The sequence below is a fragment of the Ranitomeya variabilis genome, chromosome 1, assembly GCF_051348905.1.
Source record: "Ranitomeya variabilis isolate aRanVar5 chromosome 1, aRanVar5.hap1, whole genome shotgun sequence".
NCBI classification, from domain to species: domain Eukaryota; kingdom Metazoa; phylum Chordata; class Amphibia; order Anura; family Dendrobatidae; genus Ranitomeya; species Ranitomeya variabilis.
The window spans coordinates 1,037,973,062-1,037,995,759 of NC_135232.1; the positions used below are offsets into that span (position 1 = coordinate 1,037,973,062).

General features: G+C 40.4%; 1 protein-coding gene across 10 annotated transcripts in view; it reads right to left on the reverse strand.

The window, feature by feature from the left end:
* The window catches only part of MICU3 (mitochondrial calcium uptake 3), a 189,842-nt gene that overhangs the window by 36,046 nt on the left and 131,098 nt on the right, over window positions 1–22,698 (reverse strand). For 4 of the 10 annotated variants that reach the window (XM_077279702.1, XM_077279694.1, XM_077279703.1 and 1 more), the window contains 3 exons: window positions 15,231–15,302; window positions 10,819–10,857; window positions 934–1,029 (listed from right to left, as the gene is read on the reverse strand). In XM_077279702.1, the coding sequence (XP_077135817.1) occupies window positions 934–1,029; window positions 10,819–10,857; window positions 15,231–15,302 (207 nt within the window). The remainder of the gene's footprint in view (window positions 1–933; window positions 1,030–10,818; window positions 10,858–15,230; window positions 15,303–22,698) is intronic. The other 6 variants (XM_077279695.1, XM_077279696.1, XM_077279697.1 and 3 more) reach the window with 3 other exon arrangements.

A 22,698-nucleotide genomic window follows, 5' to 3' on the forward strand; every position in this document is an offset into this window, starting at 1 on the left:
GATTGATTCTTCGCTGTCATGGGAGGTAAGCCACCACCATAGGTGTCTGTGTGAGGCTTTCTCCCCTCTCTCCATTAATAACGTACAGTAGCATTCATGCTTGGCCAAATAAAACATACTGGTTCAAAAGGAAATTGTTAGGACTATATCTGTCGGCCAAACAAGTACTCAGCCAACATCTATTAAAATGTATGGCCAACTTATATGTGATTCTTCAGAATTTCTTTTAGTCTTTGCCTGATGAAGAGACGTATGTAGTCTCGAAAGCTTGCAATTTGTTACCATCTTTTCAGTTAGCCATTAAAAGGTATCAACCACTGAGGACTCTCAATTCTAAATATTTTTCTATCTACTGGCTAACACGGTACCAAGATATATTTCTTTCCTGGCCAACTTAAGAAGCTGAAATCCATACGACACTTTCCAATATGCAATTGCTAGAGGAAACAGTGCAGGAATAGTCTGAGATGAAAGGTAGGGGGTTTCAGCTCTAAAGCCATCAAAATTGGGGCTACAGTTTTACATTTCAAGATTTCAACCTACATACGACTAAAGGAATGTATTCATAGAGTTACTCTATTTTTTGGACATGCCAGGTAATAATATGGACATTAGGAATCACATTCTGGAAGAATAACCATGAAGTCTAAATGGCAATATACTCTGGTTTCTATCAATGTGCAGAGTACACTAACCCCTGTGCTTGTACTCAGAGAGCTTAGTACTGGCGCATCTTCTGACCTCCTGGCATATAATTATGGCACAGACACAACACATATGAATACATCACATATACATGTAACAGAAAAGAAAAAGCAAGAGAAGGAGCCATCAGTGACATGCGTAACTAGCAATGAAGCAGAACTCAGATGATGCAGGTTAATGAAGGGCTAATGAGATGTAAGGTGTCTTGGACCAGAGGTTTATTTGTACCTCTGCAAGGTCTGAAAAGAGGGCTTGGCTTGTGCCACGTCTCAGAGTGTCCCAATAGCTTCTGGAGGCCTGATCTTGTGCATCTGTTCTATATACCTGCAGAGGTTGCAAGAAGATAAATACTTGGAAATACACACACTTAAGGAACGGTACAATATTTAAATGGGTTGTCCCATTAAAACAAATTATCGCCTACCAGCATAAGTGAAACCTTGCTGATCGGCAGGTGTCCCACTACTGAGACCCGCATCATTCGGCAGACTTACATTTTTATCCATTACAAAATGGCACAGCGAGTTGTTTTCCCTTTGGGGCTGGAAGAAGCCGAGCGGAGCATTCGGTAGCCCCATAGGGAGAGAATGGGGCAGAGGTCGAGTATGCAAACTGCTGCTCCATTCCAACGGAGGTAAAGGTGCTCTGTCCTGCCGACTGGTGCGGATCCCAGCGCTGGGACCTCCAACAATGAACTAGTTATCACCGATCCTGTGGATAGGTGATGATTTGCTTTGGCTGAACAATCATTTTAAGGATTAAAAATTAAATAATACTAAATTATCCTCACATTTAGTACCAAGTTATTAAACATGTACACTATATTCCTGTATTGACCAGTGTGGGATATATAATACAGTAATAGCAATGCTATAAATTTGTCAGGATAATATAATGTATGCATAACACAGGGGTAGCACGGTAGCTCAGTGGTTAGCACTGTTGCTTTGCAGCAATGTTGTCCTGGGTTCAAATCCCACCAAGGACAACATCTGTAAGGAGTTTGTATGTTCCCGTGTTTGCGTGGGTTTCTCCGAGTGTCCAACTTAACTTCCAAACCCCAAAGACATACTGATAGGGAATCTAAACTGTGGATAGGTGATCTCTGTAAAGTGCTGCAGGATATGTTAGTGTTATATATAAGCAGCAATGCAAAAAGTGGTGCTAATATATGCATAAACGGCCTATAATATTATTTATGGGTCACTCACGGAACAACAATACTGTACAATGCTGCAAAGTGATTTAGAAGGAGCGTTTTAAGGGGTTGTCTCATCAAAGACAATCTTTTGAAACAGAGCTGCCAGACCTGGAACAAGTTCTCTATACCTCATAGATGGGTGTTCCCCCCCACATGACGCCCATATGCTATCTCCATAGAAAATATCAGCTAGGGTAGTCCTGATCAAAAGACTTAATTGCTTGTTTAAAGAGAATATTTAACACTCAGTTTTTTACATGTTAATATATGATCACATCATGATAAAGCAGCTGAATATCTTAAAATATATTTTTCACTTCTTATCCCTGTTGCAGAGAAATTAGCTTGTAAAGTTTATATGCTAATTTCCCCTTCAACCTTGGGGGTGTTAGCAGAGATTTTGCTCTGAGGGTGTTTACTTTACCCCTTTTTAATGTCACCCTATCATAAATAGATAGTGTCATGCAGGGAAAAAAAGGAAAATGTTTTCAGAGACTCTTAGAACAGGCTTTCTCATTGAAATATGACGAGACTGATGTGTCTAACCACGTCACAAAAAGATCTCACAGATGGCAATTAATGCCAGTAGAAGTGCTAGGGGAGGAGAGGAGAGTTGTATGTTATTAAATACTGTACTTATTCTGCATCTACCCCAGGCATCAGGGTATAATGTTCTGGTACCAGGAATAGGTGCAGAACGGTGCATGTAACACACTGCAGCTCTCATCTCACAGCACTGTCATCTCTGATCTTCTCCCCCTGTATTTGAAATCACAACAGGTTCTGACAGTGAGATCTGTGTGACCTGGAGAGGGGAGCAGAGCTGTTTGTCATTAAATAATCTGATAAAACTAGCATATAAACTTTACAAGCTAATATTTCTGCAACAAAGATGAGAAATAAAAAAGTTTTGCTCAGATCTTTAGCCATATTTTCATGATATGTACAGTTTAGCATGTAAAAAATGTTGAAAGACCATCTTTAGAGGTTTAGCTGTCATTCAAAAATTGCTTGAATTTTAGTTTACAATTTTTTTATATGAACATTTGTAGTTCATACAGGTAGGGCCCATGAACTTGGCCATAGTTTAGATCTGTAGCAGGCTGCTATGAGACCACAGTATCCTGTGTGCTACAGTAATCATATTCCCTTGAAGATTTGCTTCTTGGGGAGAATATGCTGCTGAAAGAAAAAACTATGGAAATTGGTGGCAAAATGGTCAGCACCCATTGCCTTGACATATTTGTGGGCATTCTGATATCCCAACATTATTTAAAATGTATTTTTTCTAGAAATCCAAATTTTTAAATGTTTGGATTGTGGGACAAAATCCACACAAAAACGAGAAGAACAAAGAAGTCTGCAGAGCAACATGCCATAAGGTCCTCCTGTAGTATCTAAAGGGTCTCTACTCGTCTTGTCTACTAGACTACTACTCTTTTAGTACAAGAAAACATTTCAGTAGCCACAGGCACATCTTATTTTACAAGAATCTTTACATGGCTGTCTAAAACCTCATTGTAATAAAGTGTCTAGTTTTCTACACCAAATGTTTAATGCAAAGGGTCTCAACTTCAAATCCGGCAGAATGACTCACATTTTTAACAATGCTATGTAAATGCATTACATTATGCGACCCTGAGTAGTGGAATGGCCCCTATCGATGGATCTGTATGTAAAAACCGTAATGATGGATGGAAAGTCATATGAAATAGTCTTTTGTCTGATCGGTTATTTCCTCAGGTATCTCAAACATGAGAAGCTCCATGAAAATGTATGAAAAGTCGGCATTGTACTTTATTCCCTCCCGTACAAAAGAGAGAGAAGAACATGCACGTTATGTTAAAAGATTAGTGGAGCCTGGGAAACAAGTATGTGGAAACATAGCGAATGTGCTGCCGTCATTCCTGTGTTAGTGGGATTAGTAGCCGTAATTGTTAAGTCAGGTAAAATATCTCACAACAAAAGTGGGTTAAAAGAAAATGAAAAGGTTACCAGAAACAAACTTCTGCCACTTCTGGAATGGAGAATGTAATATTACTGAAGTCTGAGCAGACACGGCCTATGTACAGTATGGTGGAGGGCCTCCTGTGATGGTCCTATCACTACTCTATGGGTAGAGGGATTTTACTAATTGGAAATCAATGAAAGGTCTGGGAGGAAAGAAAGTTAAAGATGGAAAAGGCTTTCCTATGCTGAGATGAGGCCATGATGGTGTGAACCACCACTAGAACTAGGGTCTCATTTCGATTGTTCATAATTGCTCCTTATCTGCTATGTATACCATATCCCCCAAGATTTCATGTCTGCACTTCTTTTGTGTAGACCATGTTGTTATACTAGGTCAAAGTGAATGGAGTTAAAAAATGCTCTTTGTAAGTTTGTGTTCCTATCACCTTGATGGTCCCTTGAGATGCCCAGAGGTTCTTAGATAGCCCACACAAGAATAAAAGGATTAGGCATGAACTTAAACTGCCCAATCAATCCTTCTCTCTTCGATCAACTTTCAGAAGTCATGGGGATCTCATACACATTGTATGTTGGCTGGTTCCACCAAAATTGGTGGCTTTAGGCTACGTTAGTTTGAGGTGTAAGGAGGCTTTAGGGAGGGCTCGGTTCACATGACATATGAGCTTGGATATAAATGTTAGGAGTCCTACCTATGACAGAAAGCTCTGACATATCACACTGTGTAGGCATACAGTGGTATATGTCAACAAGAACTAAAAAATATATATTGGGCAGTGTAAGCTTTTTGTAGGATGCCTCAGTAAGCACAAAAGTCAACACTTTCCAGTAAAAAAAAAATCCAATGTTATATTGGTCTATCAGATTTAAAACACTTTTTTGGGGCACACTTTGGGTAAATAGGGCCTTAAGGATAAGTTTGGCATAAGCACTAGAAACTTTTCCGTTGAATATGGCAAAAGTACAGGTGAACTGTGATGTGGACAGAGGCTAGTGTACGTATCAACTCAGGCTATCAATATTCTATGCTAGAAGTGTTGGATATTAGGCTCTTGGTGCTAGGGCTGTGGAGTCCGAGTCGTGGAGTCAGATAATTTTTGCTGAAGTCAGAGTTAGTGGAAAGGTACCGACTCTGATTCGAGCTTTATAGAAAAAAACATTATCTGTTATTACTATTGTATAATTAATTTAGAAAACTTTAGAAACTTAATAATAATCATCACATTTAGATATATTTTATATATTTATTTTATGTTCTTCAAGCTAAAGCGCCTATCTTTCCAAAAACACAGGAATGATCAGGGTATTCTTGTGATGATAGAATCAGAGTTTGGAAAAATAGAGGTCCTAGACTTCGGCTTATAGATCACATGGTACCTTAAATGTAGCAAGAGTGACAAACTTTTTTTTAAAGCAGTCTTGTGACCAGGGGTGTAACTACAATAGGTGCAGGGGTTGCAATCGCACCTGACCCTGGAGCCTAAGGGGCCCAAAAAGTTCTTTTGACCTATATAAAAAGACCAATACTATTAAAGACTTGTAATAATCGGTGGCTCTGTTGGAGATTCTGCATTGGGGCCCATGAGCTTCGAGTTACACCAAAGCCCGTGACTCATGAAGTCTCCAAAGACTATAAGAAATAAGTATGTTTATGCACTTATTACAATAAGAAGACATGCAAGTTGTAGAAACTGAAGCTTCTGTCTAGTATTACAGTGCAATATAGTGCGCGGAGCTAAAGTCTTGGCTGGGATAAAGTTATATGACATCAGTAAAGAGAAGGCAGAAGTGAGCGGTATGGAAACAAAAGGCATTCACATTACGGCTCTGGCTTTCTGACAACTACATGATACGGTGGCACTGAACACCACTTTGTAGCTACTTACAAGCACTGGGAAAGTTGAAGTGTGCAATGTATCTTTGATCACAAAGAAGCCCATTCAATTGCTAATATAAAGGATTCCTTATGAGGGAGGCAGGTTCATGTTTTTCTCTGTTTGTAGCTAAACTAATGTATCTTACACTGTGATATTCTCCCGTTTCTGGATATCCATAATAACTATCCAAGTTGGACAAAGTTTTCTAAGCCCAAGACAAACTGTGCAGCTACAGTAAATTTAGTATATTTACTGGAATAGAACTTTCTAAAATAACTTCCAGTTCTTAATGGGAATCTGTCCCCCAGACGTCACCCCTCAAACTATTTATATTCTCATACAGCTCTTTAAAAGACAAGTCCAGCAATATCTTTATATGGCCAGTCCATTGCTCTGAGAAATCAGCTTTAGAACTGATATGCAAATGAGGCTGAAGGACTATACAGATCTGAAGCCTCTGCCACTCCAGCTCTATTCCCCACCCTGCTCCATCTCCTCTCTTGCTTAACTGACAGCTTCTATGTTGGGTGACTTCAGGCAAAGGAGCTGTCAATCAAGCAGGAGGAGGTGGCACTGGGCGACGAATAGAGCTGGAGTGATAGAGGCTTCAGATCTATCAGATCTACAAATAACTCTTAAGTCTCATTTGCATATCAATTCAAACGCTGATTTCTTCCTAAAGGAGGAACCAAGTAAAGGTATTGGTGGACTGGACTTTGAAAGAGCTACATGTGCATATAAGTAGTCTGGAGGGTGAAGTCATGGTGACAGATTTCCTTTACGATTTTTCGTTTCTGCAGTTCCATAGAAACTTTCAGTTCTGATTGCAGGGTGCATAGTTCATCATTACAGGTAACGTTTCTAGAAGTTGAACTGCAAAAAGCAGAGATCTTAACAATGGTGGATGTCATGGTCTCAATGGCAAGAGAACATAGCATAAGCATATATAGGAACTAGCTCTTGGAAGATGGGAACTGAGCTGACCATGAACTAAACCTAACGCACAACTAGCAGTGGCCGGGTAGCATGCCTACGTTGATTCTAGATGCCCAGCCCAGCCGGAGGACTAAATAAAGCTAGCAGAGGAAAATATTAGTCCTAGCTCACCTCTAGAGAAATACCCCGAAAGGAGACAGAGGCCCCCCACATGTATTGGCGGTGAGTAGAGATGAAATAACAAACGTAGTATGAAAATAGGTTTAGCAAATTTGAGGTCCACTTACTACATAGCAGAAGACAGAAAGGACACTTTCATGGTCAGCTGAAAACCCTATCAAAAAACACCATCCAGAAATTACTTTAAAACTCTGGCATTAACTCATAACACCAGAGTGGCAATTCCCGTTCACAAGAGCTTTCCAGACACAGTAACGAAACTACCGCTGTGAACTGGAACAAAATGCAAAAACAAACATGGACAAGAGTCCAACTTATCTAGTAGTTGTCTAGGAGCAGGAACAAGCACAGAGAGGCTTCTGATAACATTGTTGACCGGCAAGCAACTAACAGAGCAGCAAGGTTATATAGCGACTCCCACATCTTGATGGGAACAGGTGAACAGAGAAGATGAAGACACCAGTTCAATTCCACCAGTAGCCACCGGGGGAGCCCAGAATCCAAATTCACAACAGGTGGAGAATAAATATAAAATATGTTTTTCATCATTGAAGTACATTTTATGTGGTGAGGCATCTTTGTAGAAAGCTGGCAGGGTTTTTCTGCCTCTATGATGGTATTGCTTAAGTATTTAACTCAATCCGCGCCGCCTGACCCGACCTCCCTACTAATCTTGGGGAGTTGGGGACACCACTCTTTTCAACATGTTGACTATCATTCAGTTTCACGCTGAATGTCTGCACAAGTGTTTTAAGTTTGGATATAAACCGCCTTTATTTTTATTTTTGCATTGGCCTGGTATAAAGTAGTAATTCACTAGGAATGTGGATACTGTACCATAATCACAACATAAATAAAGATCCCTATGGAAAAAGCAAGGAGACAGACATGTCCTATTTTACTAATGTCATTCTGAATGAAGGAAAGCAAAAATAACAAGTAATTAGCAACAGTAAAAATATTGACATATCGTCATTAAATACCGATCTCAAAAACACTTAAAAGTGGACTGTAAGGAACGCTCCAGTGACAGGAGAAAAAGGAAAGAAAACAACACTAACTTTTGACACTGGGGAAACGTGCAGCGGCAGGCAGCGGGCATTTACACATGATCTCAGGGGGATTGTTACTACTGGGTTATAAGACGGGATTGGGGGACATTTCAGTTGGAATAAAGGGTGTGTGGCTTTAATAGGGATAAGTAATACTTGTAGCAAAATCAATAAAATAATCGGAATAGTTTGATCAGCCAGAGATTACGGTCTGAACCTGGAAACCCTGAATATTAAGTGTGAAAATGACAATGTTGCTAAGAGAAACATTTCATGTCTTCATATAGCCACCTTTTGTATATACATATATGGCGAGCGGCTGACCAACTGTTCTAGCTGAAGTGCAACAGAAAAAGAAGTAAGATTTACTAAAAAGAAGTTCTTTAAAGCCTCAGTGTAGCCCCATGGAGTTTATTTATAAGGAGAGACCAGTCAGTGTAGGAGAAGCTGCTGGGGACCCACCTTGCTCGAGTCATCCGAGCCGATCCATCAAAGCTTTTATTCCAAAAATCTGGTGTAAAAGCTTGGAAACGTTGCTACATTTTTGCATATCTTCCAGTTACTGAAAAATGTTGTGACATTTGTTGGTTTCACACTGAGAAGAAGCCAGGGTGGGATGTGGGTTTGGGTATGACTACCCGTTGTTGACTGGAGTAGCATTTCTTGCGTGGCGCATGGAGCCGCTCGCCACTCAGAAGAGCCACTAAATTCACTAAGTGAATAAATTTGGCGTCTTTCACCCCAGGAAGACTGGCGCAGCTCAGCAATGTGCTACATTGGTCTTGATGAGCTCAGCCATTTTCTCTAAGTATAATGTCTCTGAAATGCTGCAGCATTTTGTAGCAAAACAGGCACAGCTGCTTGGGATTCATGCTGCTGGTCGTTCGGTGGTATGAATTTGCTGATAGGTTCCCTTTAAATATTAAAAAAAAAAAAAATTTGCTGAATAACTTGGATATTAGACAACTAAACATTTATTTACTAATGTCAATGAAATCGTCGGAGATGCAGAATAGTACTGAGCACCCAGAGCAACCAGACTGTCGGATCTGACAATCCTAGAGTGCCAAGTCAGCCCGGCAGCAGTCAGACGATGGGGTTTTCCAGCTTTGGTGGTGATATTATTCTCATTATTTAAAAAACTGAATTTTAGAGGTGATATGACATGATCTAGAATGCCCTGTATCCATGGTGACTTCCATACCTGTGACTAGGAGAAATGAGCTGATGAATGGTGGGATAACCTATTTCTTGGTTTGGGCCTCCTGGGTATATATACTGGTGTACTGAAAGTTGCTGGCCACCGAGCTTTTATGGCTCACAACCTGGAACAGTTTGATAGCTTCTGATGAACTTATTACCATTAAGCCTGACACGTACAGTGGGGAAAAGAAGTATCTGATACACTGCTGATTTTACCAGTTTTTCCACCTACAAAGAATGGAGAGTTCTGTAATTTTTATCATAGGTACACTTCAACTGAAACACAGAATTTTAAAATAAAAAACAAAAAATCACATTATATGATTTTTTAAATAATTAAATTGCATTTTATTGCATGAAATAAGTATTTGATCAACTACTAACCAGCAGGAATTCTGGCTCTCATAGACCTGTTAGTTTTTCTTTAAGAAGCCCTCCTACTCTATACTCAATACCGGTATTAATTGCACCTGGGTGAAGTCATTACTGTACCTGTATTAAACACACCAGTCTACACACTCAATCACACTCCAACCTCTCCACCATGGTCAAGACCAAAGAGCTGTCTAAGGACACCAGGGACAATATTGTAGACCTGCAACAGGCTGGGATTGGCTACAGGACAATAGGCAAGCAGCCTGGGCAGAAGGCAACAACTGTTGGCAAAATTATTATAAGATTGAGGACACATAAAATGACTGTCAATGTTCCTCCATATGGGGCTGCATGCGAGATCTCGCCTCGTGGTGTAAGGAAGATTCTGAGAAAGGTCAGGAATCAGCCAAGAACTATACAGGAGACCTGGTCAATTACCTGAAGAGAGCTGGGACCACAGTCTCAAACATTACAGTTAGTAACACACTACCTCGTCAACCCCAAGAGCACTGTCCCAACTGGGAAGCATGGATACATCATACTTTGGGGATGCTTTCTGCAAAGGGTACAGGACAACTGCACCGTATTGAAGGGAGGATGGATGGTGTCATGTATTGCAAAATTTTGGTCAACAACCTCCTTCCCTCTGTAAGACCTGTAGATCTGGAGAAGATCTGTATGGAGGAGTGGGCCAAAATCCCTGCTGCAGTGTGTGCAAACTTGGTCAAGAACCACAGGAAACATTTGATCTCTGTAATTGCAAACAAAGGTTTCTGTACCAAATATTAAATTCTGCTTTTCTATTGTATCAAATACTTATTTCTTGCAATAAAATGCAACTTAATTATTTAAAAATCATACAATGTAATTTTCCATTTTTACATTCTGTCTCTTACAGTTGAAATGTACAATACCTACAATAAAAGTTACAGATCTCTCCATTATTTGTAGGTGGGAAAACTTGTAAAATCGTCAGTGTATCAAATACTTATTTTCCTCACTTTATTTTATACTGTTTATTTCTTTCTCATTTTCTTTTTGAGACTTAACAAACCTCATGTACCTACTGCTTAAAAGCATCTGCCTAGGAACATAAAAAAATGATTTATGGAATCAGCCCTTTAGAGTCACTTGTACATTGTATGTATATGCCTGTCATCTAGAAATTGGTATTAGTCCTAATGCATGCAAGTGACTAAATCTACCATACCCTATGGGTCATCACAGAACACGACATGTAACACTGGTAACGAGGTGAGTCTACCATAAGAACAGCAGCGGTTCTAGTAAGCAGTGACACATTGCATGTTAAGGTACATACACCGTTAGTTGTTGCAAGGTATCCATAAAGTTGTAGACGCTTACATACACCAACAAGGCCCAAGTGAAGTGTCACATTTCAGAGTCAAGTCGTGAACAGCAAGATAAAAGGGAAGAAGACAAACAGAATAGGTTAAGGCATGCACATCTTTCAGTATTTACAAGCCATAGAAAACAGACAAATGGAGCACAATTTACAACGTACAGGGGCAGAAACAATTTAAATTCTGATCATGACACAATTTCCCAAATATTTCAGAGTAGCCGTAATACAAAAAAAACACTAAACGTAACTTACCTTCTATAAAATAGCTTCAAACACACTAAAATAATATGTTCCAAGGCTTCATCACCTTGATTGTCCTGTATCATTCACCTTATCACGCAGGAGTTCTTCAAGGATGTAGAAATCGACATAATTGTGATACATAGCCCCCAACAGTGTTATGATGCCCATTAAATCATAATCTGAACTATCAACATATTATTCTATGTTTCTAATACATACGAATATGAAAAAGGCAAGTACAAATTGCCACTTTCCTCCATAAAATGGTCAGCCTTTTTCCAAAAAACAAGTAAGGTCTTTGACTTTTAAAAAATGAAGCTTTCTGCTTCCAAAGCATACAAATTAGATCAATGTTGAATGAAGGCTTCCTGGATGTCCCTGATGGAAAGACAAATCTGGAATGTTGCAATTCAACATGTCAGACCATTTGATGTAGGGGGGTGGTCTAATAGCAGCTTAACCCGTTCTCCCCCACAGAAAAAATTATGGGGGTGAATCATTGACTGACATTATGTCTTTGCACTTTTCACTTGTCCATTGTGGAGTTCATAACGTATTACCATTGAGAGTACTACTTTATGTGTCTCCATGGTTACAGACTACAAACACACACTGTGTAGTCAGGTCCTGCAGTCCATCTTTACTCTTCATCTTGCTAACATGAAATTAGCTTAGCCAAAAGTGGGGAAGAGATGAAAGTGAATATTACTGCAATGTCAGACTATACCAGGTAAGTTATTGTGGAAAACAAGCCTACTATAGTACTGTAAGAACCGTGGAAAGAAACAAAATGGTAGGACATCTTTAAAAATGAAAATAATAGCCTCCAAAAAAACTAAATTGCCAGCTCCCCAAAGATCTGCAATGAAAATGACTTCCTACAGGACGTCTAAATAGGTGCAAAGTGGGAAACAGATTTCCCACATAGCAGTCCTTGGCCTGTTTCTCATTCTTATGGCAAAGTTGTGTTGCCTGTGTGCTACATACCATGGATACACGTCTTCTGCAGTTATTAAGCATCCGCTAATTGTTGTAGGGCTCAGCTGGTTCACACATGCTGGGTGGTCCCAAACAGAAACCTCCACAGAAATCCACTTGGCAACAGCCAATAGCATGTGTACGGACTGGTTTTTCATGACATAGGTAACACTTTTGCGTGCATCATGAGCACTTGTGAGGCACTTAATCCTCTACAATAGAAATTTGGATTATTTTGTGTTTTACACGCAATCTACACAGGATAGCTAATATCAAGTGTCAGTTGTCTAGATTCCTATGTGATAAGGTAACATACATATATATGTAGTGGACCACTCTGATATCAGCATTTATAGGTGATAGGGTAAAGATATTCAGGCATGTAGGGTTCATACACAGGATCTGATAGGGGAAGGTCTAACATATATCAAAGTCCTTCATCCTTTGGAAGAATGGAGGTTGTGTGACATCAAGGCGGTTGTCAATAGCTGTTTTCTCATTGAAATCAGATCAATTGAAAGACACGCACAAAAAATGCAACCACTCTATTGATGCAAAACAAAAATCATTCCCCATCAGTTAATGGGGTTCATGTGTTCCTCAATTTTGGATTCCAGACATGGGAATCAAACGTATCCTAAAACGCTTTAGCACTGCAACCTCTCCATTGATTCAGTGGAAAGAATGATCACGAGCAGTTAGCGTGGTTCACGTGACCCTCAACTTCATAACAGTTGGGTACCAGACATGGCACGTGAAGGTATCCGACATTTATGGCATATCCTGTGGGTTCTGTCTTTCTTTGAATCTATGGATAATGCTACTGACCTTAAACACCTTTCTCTGTGGCAGAGTTACACAATTCTGTAAGCTCTGCCAACAGCATTCCCATCAAGTAGAAATATTTACTACATTTTTAAAGTATCTAGTGGATTTGCTCTAGAAAGACCTTCTAACGACATGTCAATATTTTATTTCTAACACTAAGAATGGAAGAAGAGCTCATGAAAAAATCTACAACCGCTTTCCTTCGGTTTAACCGGCATTCAGTGTTTGCTCCATCGAATGGAAAGTTTTTATTTGGCTTTTTCTACTGTACAAAATAACTGGAGCATAAATGCATCTGAGATAACACATCTGTCCTATTGTACATTAAGCAAACATTGGTTCAGAAAAACAATGCGCAACAAAAGGACCAAGTTTACTTAATGAATGCAGGCTTCCACATAATTGCAATGATGACGTACAATGCTAAGGAAGCAGCAGCCATGTATGCAATAGAAGTATCTCTGCCGTGCTGCCTAACATGTGGAATTTATAAAAAGGAAATTGTAAAATGAAATTAAAAACACTGCACAAAAAATGCATTTTAGTCAACAGATAAGTCTGGAGATTCAACAAACTCGGGGACCTCAACAAGCAACTAGTGGAAGTAGGAAGTCTGCCTTGACCTAGCAGACGTTGTTTCATTCAATTAGGTGGCACATTTTTTAATGTTATTTTTTAGCCAGGATTGGATCGAAATAGAAGAAGCATGAACGAAAGACTAAGGCTATGTGCACACGATGCGGATTTGCTGCGGATCCGCAGCGGATTTTACCGTGCAGAAACGCTGCAGAACCGTACTGTGATGTACAGTATAATGTTATTCAATGGCCAAAAAAAAAAGATGTGCAGATGGTGCGGAAAAATCAGTGCGGAATTGCTGTGGATTTCAAAGTGCATGTCACTTCTTTTGTGCAGATCTGCAGCGTTTCTGCACCCCTCCATGTTAAAATTCCGCAGTGGCAAAATCCGCAGAAAATCCGCACAAAATCCGCAGCAATTCCACATAAAAACCGCACAAAATCCACATAAAAACCGCGGCAAATCTGCTGCTGCGGATTCTGCCAGGAGATGCGGATTTTGTGCAGAAAATTCTGCACCTCTTTTCCTACGTGTGCGCATACCCTAATACTTCTCTCTTTTGTATCCGCTCCTGTGTTTGGTGCAAAAACTGCACGCGTGATTCCAAGTCTCAAGGTATATTCACATGTACCATATTGGCTGCCAAGATTTCTGCAACTGTCCCATTCAACCTGTGGAAATCCCTGTTTTGTACCTAGACAACCTGTGGATTATGGAACTGGCTTTTAGTAGCAGAAATCTACTAATTGGAAAGATACATGATACTCAATAGGAAGAAAAAGTCTACCATGTTAGGATTGCTTAATGGACACTTTTTTCAAAATTTGTTTTTTTTGTATGTAAAAAAGAGCATAAAATGCAGATGTTTCCCTTGCGTTTTTTGAGCAATTATGCATTTTTAATGAAGTTTTCCATGTTTTATAAAGAAGTCTATGGGAAATATGCCCAAAAATGCATACTTAAGGAATGTTGCATTTTTAAAAAAGATGCCATGGATTAACAAAAAATGCCACTAAAACACTACAAAAAAAGCAATGTTTATAGTGCATGTTATATTTCACTAAAATATCTAGTTGCCCCTAAAATGAGCCAAAACGTGGTGAAATCATTTGTCCTCCCTGCTACATTTTTCACAAAATCACGGTGTGTCGAAACTTAATTTTCTGGCAGGGTGACTTTCACCTTACATTCACTTCTGTCTCTGAGACAAACAACATCCATTGCAGATGTTCCTCATGATCAGCTTGGCAACTTGAGTTTCACCAGCCCCAGACAATTGCAGTATTTCCCTCTATAGTTGTGATGTGAGGTTAGAAACAGGAACTTCTCTGCGAGGTCATGTAATCGCGTACAATTTACCGGTACAATCCCTACTTATCGCAGACAATAAATAACAGCCGTGCTTCTGGTGACGATAAATGGACGGGTCGACTCTCCTGAGTCTTGTTCCATAAGTAACGGCACCGTATAACAGGAAGGGTCTGCTTGTGAGTGACGATAGACCACCGAGTCTACACACTCGTTCAGTTCTGCCCCTGTCTACTTGGACCTTCTACCCCGAATGATCGAAGGCACTCCGTGTCATCAACATTTGTGATATGAGGTTACTCCACCGACACCGAATAAAATGGGATACATGTGAATCAACATTACCCAATAATCCAATATATGAATACCCTTTTCCATCACTGGCAGCCTATTAATTACTATGTGAGCAGGAGCAATAATAAATACGTTACCAGCTGAGCACACTTTTCCTCTTCTCCTTTCCGTTCTTTCTTTTCATTTTTCTTTCTAAATATTTCCTGTAGCTGGAAATAAATAGAACAAAGAATAAGTTAGTTCTACCACCATATACTGTACGTTCTGATTATATTGGGACCAATGCTGGCCACTAACTGCAGGTCTGGAATTGACACACTTCAGGCAGATTTTGGAAGCGGACGGTATTATAATGGTATAATTATACTTGCTTTATGCCTGTACTGTCCGGGTAACACCCTGTGAAGCCTATAGTGATCACGCTGGTAACATTACGTTACACTCACGCACAATGTCTGTGTACAGGGCTGTGTATGGGCGTGACTTGTTTTTATCTACATATACACAAGACAAGTAGGTCAGAATTGGTATTCTGGAGGAAGCTGTGTTAATCTGGGGGAATACGCCACTGAGAAGCAGCAACTCGAGTATCATCTCTCCACACCGAGTCATTTGTCTGCACAGTAGGCACCAAGCAGACCTACAGATCTGTTTTCATACTGTCAGCACAATTCAATTAAATGATTAAGATTTTTTTGTACGTCCGTAAGATTCCTTTGTGGTGCTGTACAAATCATTACTTAATGGATATACAACTTTTAAAGGGGCTTTAATAAACAATAAATATGTTATAAAGCAAATCATACAGCAGTGTAATATCAGGACTACAAGAACCAAAATAATGGATTATACAACAGTGTAATATTTATTTTACTCACTTATACAGCGCCATTAATTCCACAGCGCTATCATCACTGTCCCTATTGGGGCTCACACATCTAGATTCCCTATGAATATGTCTTTGGGGTATGGGGGAAAAACGGAAAACACCCTCACTAACATGAGGAGAACATACAAACTCCTTACAGATGTTGTTCTTGGATGGATTTGAAGTGCAAACCACTGAGCCATCAGTGTAATATCAGGAATACAAAAAAAAACGGGAAAAATTGGTGTAAAGAATTGCTAGCACCCATATACAGTTTTAAAGTCTTTTATTTGAAATAAAAACAAAACACACTTTTCCATTTTTATTTAAAAACTAGCTGAAGAGCCCGGCGTTGCCCAGGCATAGTAACTGTGGTTAGTTATAACAAATTATAATGATTACATTGCACAAAAAAAATTTCACTTCATATATTCAACAGAGCTAAAAAGAAATTGTCGCTGTTGAACATAGCAACGCTCCCGCACTGGTACATGGAACACAACAGGCACCATTTTGTTGAAGCAAAAGTTTTTTTTTTAACACAATATTAACCCCTTAACGACTGCAGATAAAACGTTTAACAGCGGCAGTTAAGGGGCCTTATTCCTCCTGCACCTCATGCTCCTTTTTACACAGCCTCTTCCTGCACCTCACGCTCCTCCTTTATACACAGTGCTTTTCTGCAGCACAGCTTTTCTCCTTTATAGTCGCCTCCTCCGGCAGCACCTCACACTCCTCTTCCATATACAATTGGAAACACTTGATCCCGAGAGAAATTGCACAATAAAGCGTATCGTATACACAGCCTACATCTTCTGCAGCACCACACTTTTCTCCTTTAGACTTTGTTCACACGTTATTTGGTCAGTATTTTTACCTCAGTATTTGTAAGCTAAAACTTGGAGTAAAACAATCAGAGGAAAAGTATATTAGATACACGTCACCACTTCTGTATTTTTCTCCCACACGTGGTTTTGGCTTATAAATACTGAGATAAAATACTGACCAAATACTGAACGTGTGAATGTGGCCTTGTACACAGCCTCCACCTGCAGCAGCACCTCACTTCTCTCATCACGCTTCTCATTTTCCCCCTCACATCTGTCATTTTATCCCTCACATCTCTCATTTTCCCCCTCACACCTCTCATTTTCCCCCTCACTCCTCTCCTTTTCCCCTCACATCTGTCATTTTGACCTTACACCTGTCATTTTCCGATCACTCCACTATTTTTCCCTCACTCCTCTCATTTTCCACTCACACCTCTTCATTTTCCCTCACTCCTCTCCTTTTCCACTCACAACTCTTTATTTTCCCCTCAGACCTTTCATTTTCACCTCACACCTCTTTTTCCCCTCACTCCACTATTTTCCCCTCACTCCACTATTTTCCCCTCACTCCACTATTTTCCCCTCACTCCACTATTTTCCCCTCACTCCACTATTTTCCCCTCACTCCACTATTTTCCCCTCACTCCTCTCATTTTCCCCTCACTCCTCTCATTTTCTCCTCACTCCTCATTTTCTCCTCACTTCCTCTCTTCCCCTCACATGTGCACAGCAACTTCCTGTTATGAGCACAGCAGTGTAATCCATGAGGCTCCTCCCTTTCCCTTGACATCATGCCTCACAGGAGCAACTCCATTCTAGACACGACGGAGCTAGATGTTGTCTGTGCCTGCCTCGCACTGATACTCTGAAGGTGGCAGCCATGATTGTAGCTCGCAGCAGCTGGGACGTCGCAGCCGGTGAGTTTTGCAGGGTGGCTTTTGAGGTGAATGTGTCTCCGCCTGTGTGCGCTAACAACGTGGGCCGTGTGGACGGGGCTTTGCGTGTGGAGTGAGTGTGGCCATGTGGAGTAGGCGGGGCTCTGTGGAGTGGGCATGGCTTGATACATACATACACACACACACACATACACTCAGCTTTATATATATAGAGATATCAAACACAGTTATACTTACCTAATGCCATTTCATTGAAGCCCTCGTTTCCTGTAATAAAACAAAAATAAAAGAACAACCATATCCCTCACTTGTCCGATGTTCTGTCCCATGCCGTAATCCATGTCTGGGGATTAATAGTTTTCAATCTGGACGGTGCCAAGATGCAACTGTACAGGCTGAGAACCACTGATGAATGAGCTGCTGCTCAATCATATCAGTGAGCATCGGTGACATCATCAATATTTACAGAAATATTTTCCCTTTTTTTCTATGAGTACATATTTTCAAGGTGAAGTATCTGGAGTCATTGTGTGTAGTTTTCGTGCATCAATGTACTGTAGCTTATATGGTGGCTCAGAAAGCCAGTGAACCACTGGACCAATGTTCATGGTGTTCGAATATTAAAGGGATTTTCCCACAATGGACATTTATTATCTGTCCATAGGACAATTACATATGGTCTGATCATTGGGCGTCTCACCACTGGAACCCTTATTGATCACTAGAGTGAATGCCCTGAGCTCCCCGTTCCTCATCACTGCCCAGCACTGAATGGGGGAACAAAGTGCGTTATTCTCCTCTTTGCTGGTCATGTAGTGAGAATGAAGGGGATCTCCAGAAAATCATTCTAGTGATGGGTTGTGGTCTTGGAAGATCAGACAATTATCACCTATCCTGTGATTGGTGACTAATGTTCATTGTGGGATTACCTGTGTAAGTCAATATAAGGCGTCCTTGCACAAGGCAACATCTTTTTTTACACTGATGTAAAATTGTGATGGGGCTGTCATCGGAAATTAGCTGAAGAGTGCTGGCTGTTGGTTTAGCAAGTTTTTCTTGTCTCTCCATTTCTTCTAATATATACAACACACTCCAGGAATCCGATCATCTCATGCTCAGCTTGTAACATGATGAGGAACCGCTCTCTAAATTGCCATCTTCCATAAAAGAATGTTTCCTTTTCACATTTTCACATTCCTCACAAGCGTCATTATCCAACAGTCCCAAAGCAATGATCCTTTTCTTTTTTCAGAGTTCATTTGCTGCCATAGAACATTTTTGGATTTGTCAGCTTCCATGTCTGGTTCTTTGCTGCGAGTCATTCAGCTCCTGATAGCTGTCTCACCCTTGGCTCTCTAAAAGTCTTGTATTACAGACACCATGGACGGTGTGCGGTCACTGTCGGGTGACTTAGATGTAGCTAATTTAGTTCCATTCAGACATGGCCATTGTTGTTTTTACATACATTTCTTTCATGCATTATCTCTTCAAAGAAGATGATACAGATAACAAGGTGAGACTAAACTTGGAAGTCTTGCCATCGCCAGATTATGGTTTAACATCCACGTCAGTGTAAACTTAAGAGCCATAGGTTACAAACCTCGGCCTAGAGATTCTTCATAAAGGTGGCCACACACAGGCTGATCCTGTTTAGACTGCTAGGATTACTTTCATGTTGGCCACCTAGAAGAGATCTGAATACCTAGGTCTCTGTTCACATCCACAGTTGGGAATTCCTATTTCTGTTCTGTCATGGGAACAAAACTAAATGTATGCAAGAGCAGATTTGTTAATAGACAGACACAGGCACTGACTATAACGAATTCCATTGGGTTTCTGTTGTGGCATCCATCATTTTATTAGGAAAAATTCTGGTAAAAATGACAAAATCTGCATGGAAAAGATTATCACGATGTTCGAGCTGAACTCACGGAAAGGTTTTTTATTCACACCCATGCGTTTTGCCATCGGACATTTGAAAGGTTTCAGAAACAAATCAAGGAATCTGTTATATTATGAAAATATTCTACCCGAGCATCATTGATCATTTGGTGCCATACAGAAAGGAAGGACAAAGCAAGACATAGGAACCCACGTGCCTCAGAACAGCGTCTACTAGGCCTATGAGTGGCCATGGTATGACAAGAGTAATGTACAACTTATTATGACAGATAAGAAAGCCAATACAACTATTGATGTGTCTTTATACCAATTGTAACTGACTAAACAGAAGGAATAAGAAATGTCTCCAACCAAATTCAATGTGATGCTCTCTAATTGATTAATGGATTAATATAGCTGATGGTGGAGATACTAGTCATGAATATGAAAATATATAAATTAATTCATGAAGGGCAGGATGGACTGGGGAATACCCAAATTTTCCAATATTTTATTGTGCACTATAAAAAGGGCAATTCCTGGGTGCCAGCAGGTTCCTTAGGGCTCATTTCCACTGGCGAGGAAAACGGATGAGTGCAATCCGATAAAAAATCAGATTGCACTCGGACCAATGTTATTCAATAGGTGTCTTTTCATTTGCGATTTATTTCTCAGTCGAAATCGGACTGAGAAAAAAATCGCAGCATGCTGCGATTTGCTGCGAGTCTCGGACGAGACTCGCCAATGCAAGTCAATGGGTGCGAGAGAAAAAACGGACGGAATACGGACCATCCGTATTCCGTCCGTTTTTTACGGATACATCACCATTCTGTGGCCTAGAACACTGTCCATGGTCCTTTAAATGACTGTAGAAAAATAGTTGCAGAGAAATAAAACGGATTGCATACGGATGTCATACGGATGTAAAACGGATGGTGCGATTAAAAATCGCATTGCACTCGCATTACACTCGCATTACACTCGCATACGCTACATCCCTTTTTTCGGTCCAGATTACGGACCGATTTGTCTCTCACCAGTGGAAATGAGCCCTTAGTGTGGAAACGGTGGCAATGAAGTTTCAGCAGCTGTTTTACTGTATCTGTTGGACAAAAGGAACCATGAAATAGATATTTATGGAAGGAGCCAGCCATACAATGAGCCATGTTAATCAATATGTGGAAGTAAGAGGAGGGATTGACCTTTGGAGACTGGTTAATTAAGAATGCTCTCACTTTGGGGCAAAGAGTATTTGAGAATTTTACAGAATAAGTAATGCAGCAAACATTGCTTACAATCAAAACCTACTATTTTATGTATTCTAGTATCCTCGAGAACATGCAGCGCAATAGAATATAAAATAATAGCATTCTGTATGAAGATGCTATAACTAGAAAGAAAAGGATCTTTTACACTAAATGATGTGGTAATAAACAAAATATCGATCATCATCTTGTTTGGTGATCGGTGGTTGTTTAAAAGCCTGTTTACACAGGGAGACTGCTCTAACGAGGTGCAATGAACAATCAATAACGATCTCGGCAGCACAAGTCCTGTTTACACCTGATGTTGAGCTGTCAAGAACGAAGATCTTTAGTGCAGCACCAAACATAATTTTACCAGATGATTGAACGTTTTGCTCCTTCAATGAGTGATCATCAGTTTGTTTTAACTGCATGATCATCGTGAATGAACGTTCGCGATAATCGTGCAGTATAAATGGACCCTAAGGCTATGCTCATATTAAGATGTGGTTTGCGCTGAGCTCTGCCCAGGAGGAGGGTTATGTCTTTTAGCTGGAAAATATTACACTGACAAATAAAGTGATAATGAACATTTAGATGCCGCTTGACCTCTTTTCCAGTGGCTTTAGTTTTTTAATCGACTACACTATTGTGTCATTCAAAAACTTGCTTTGGACTCCGCTTGCCCTATTGTAAGAAATGAACAAGTCAGAGGTCACATCTTGATACTGTTTTCTGGTGAAAATACATAACTCCCTGATTGAGTGCTCATCACAGAGCACATCTTTACGATGAAGTTATCATTTCAGGCTTAGATTAGCTCCCATCTGCACTAATACTTTCTGATGCAGCAGAAATGTGGAAATAATGGCAGTGCTGAAAACCCACATAGCTGAAAACCTACATATTGCAGAAAGTAATGGCCCCATTTTGAAATTCCAACACTGAGAAGGACAAACCGAAAGGTTATGCAAATCGTAGAAGTAGCAAGTGTCGCTAAAATCTGCAAATTACCAAATTTTCAAACCCCTTTCTCCAATCTGAGGCATGTGGGAGGAGCATAAAAGTCACCTTAAAAGCAAATTTATTTTAGCCATATGAAACCTTAAAAAAATTTGGATAAAGTATTAGGGGATGATTGTGTGATGCTTCCTGTTTGTGGACATGTTGCAAATTGAGAGGGTTTATTACTCCAGCAGATCACAACATGCATAGGCCGAAATGTCAACATAGTTGAATGTTGCGTGTCCCAGTGGTTGGGAAAACAATGAAAAGCTAAACCTCTCCACCGTCGTATAGTGAGATTTGAAGAATGGCGCATAGTGATCCAATCAGTAGGAAAATTTAAAAATTGGACTTCACATACCAAGCCTAAAGGCATTAAGCGACGCTGCAGCGATAGCGACATTGATGCCGATCGCTGCAGCGTCGCTGTTTGATCGCTGGAGAGCTGTCACACAGACCGCTCTCCAGCGACCAACGATGCCGAGGTCCCCGGGTAACCAGGGTAAACATCGGGTTGCTAAGCGCAGAGCCGCGCTTAGTAACCCGATGTTTACCCTGGTTACCAGCGTAAAAGTAAAAAAAACAAACAGCACATACTTACATGCGTCCCCCAGCGTCTGCTTCCTGACACTGACTGAGCTCCGACCCTAACAGCACAGCCGTGACGTCACCACTGTACTTTCACTTTCACTTTTAGGGCCGGCGCTCAGTAAGTGTCAGGAAGCAGACGCTGGGGGACGCATGTAAGTATGTGCTGTTTGTTTTTTTTACTTTTACGCTGGTAACCAGGGTAAACATCGGGTTACTAAGCGCGGCCCTGCGCTTGGTAACCCGATGTTTACCCTGGTTACCAGTGTAAAACATCGCTGGTATCGTTGCTT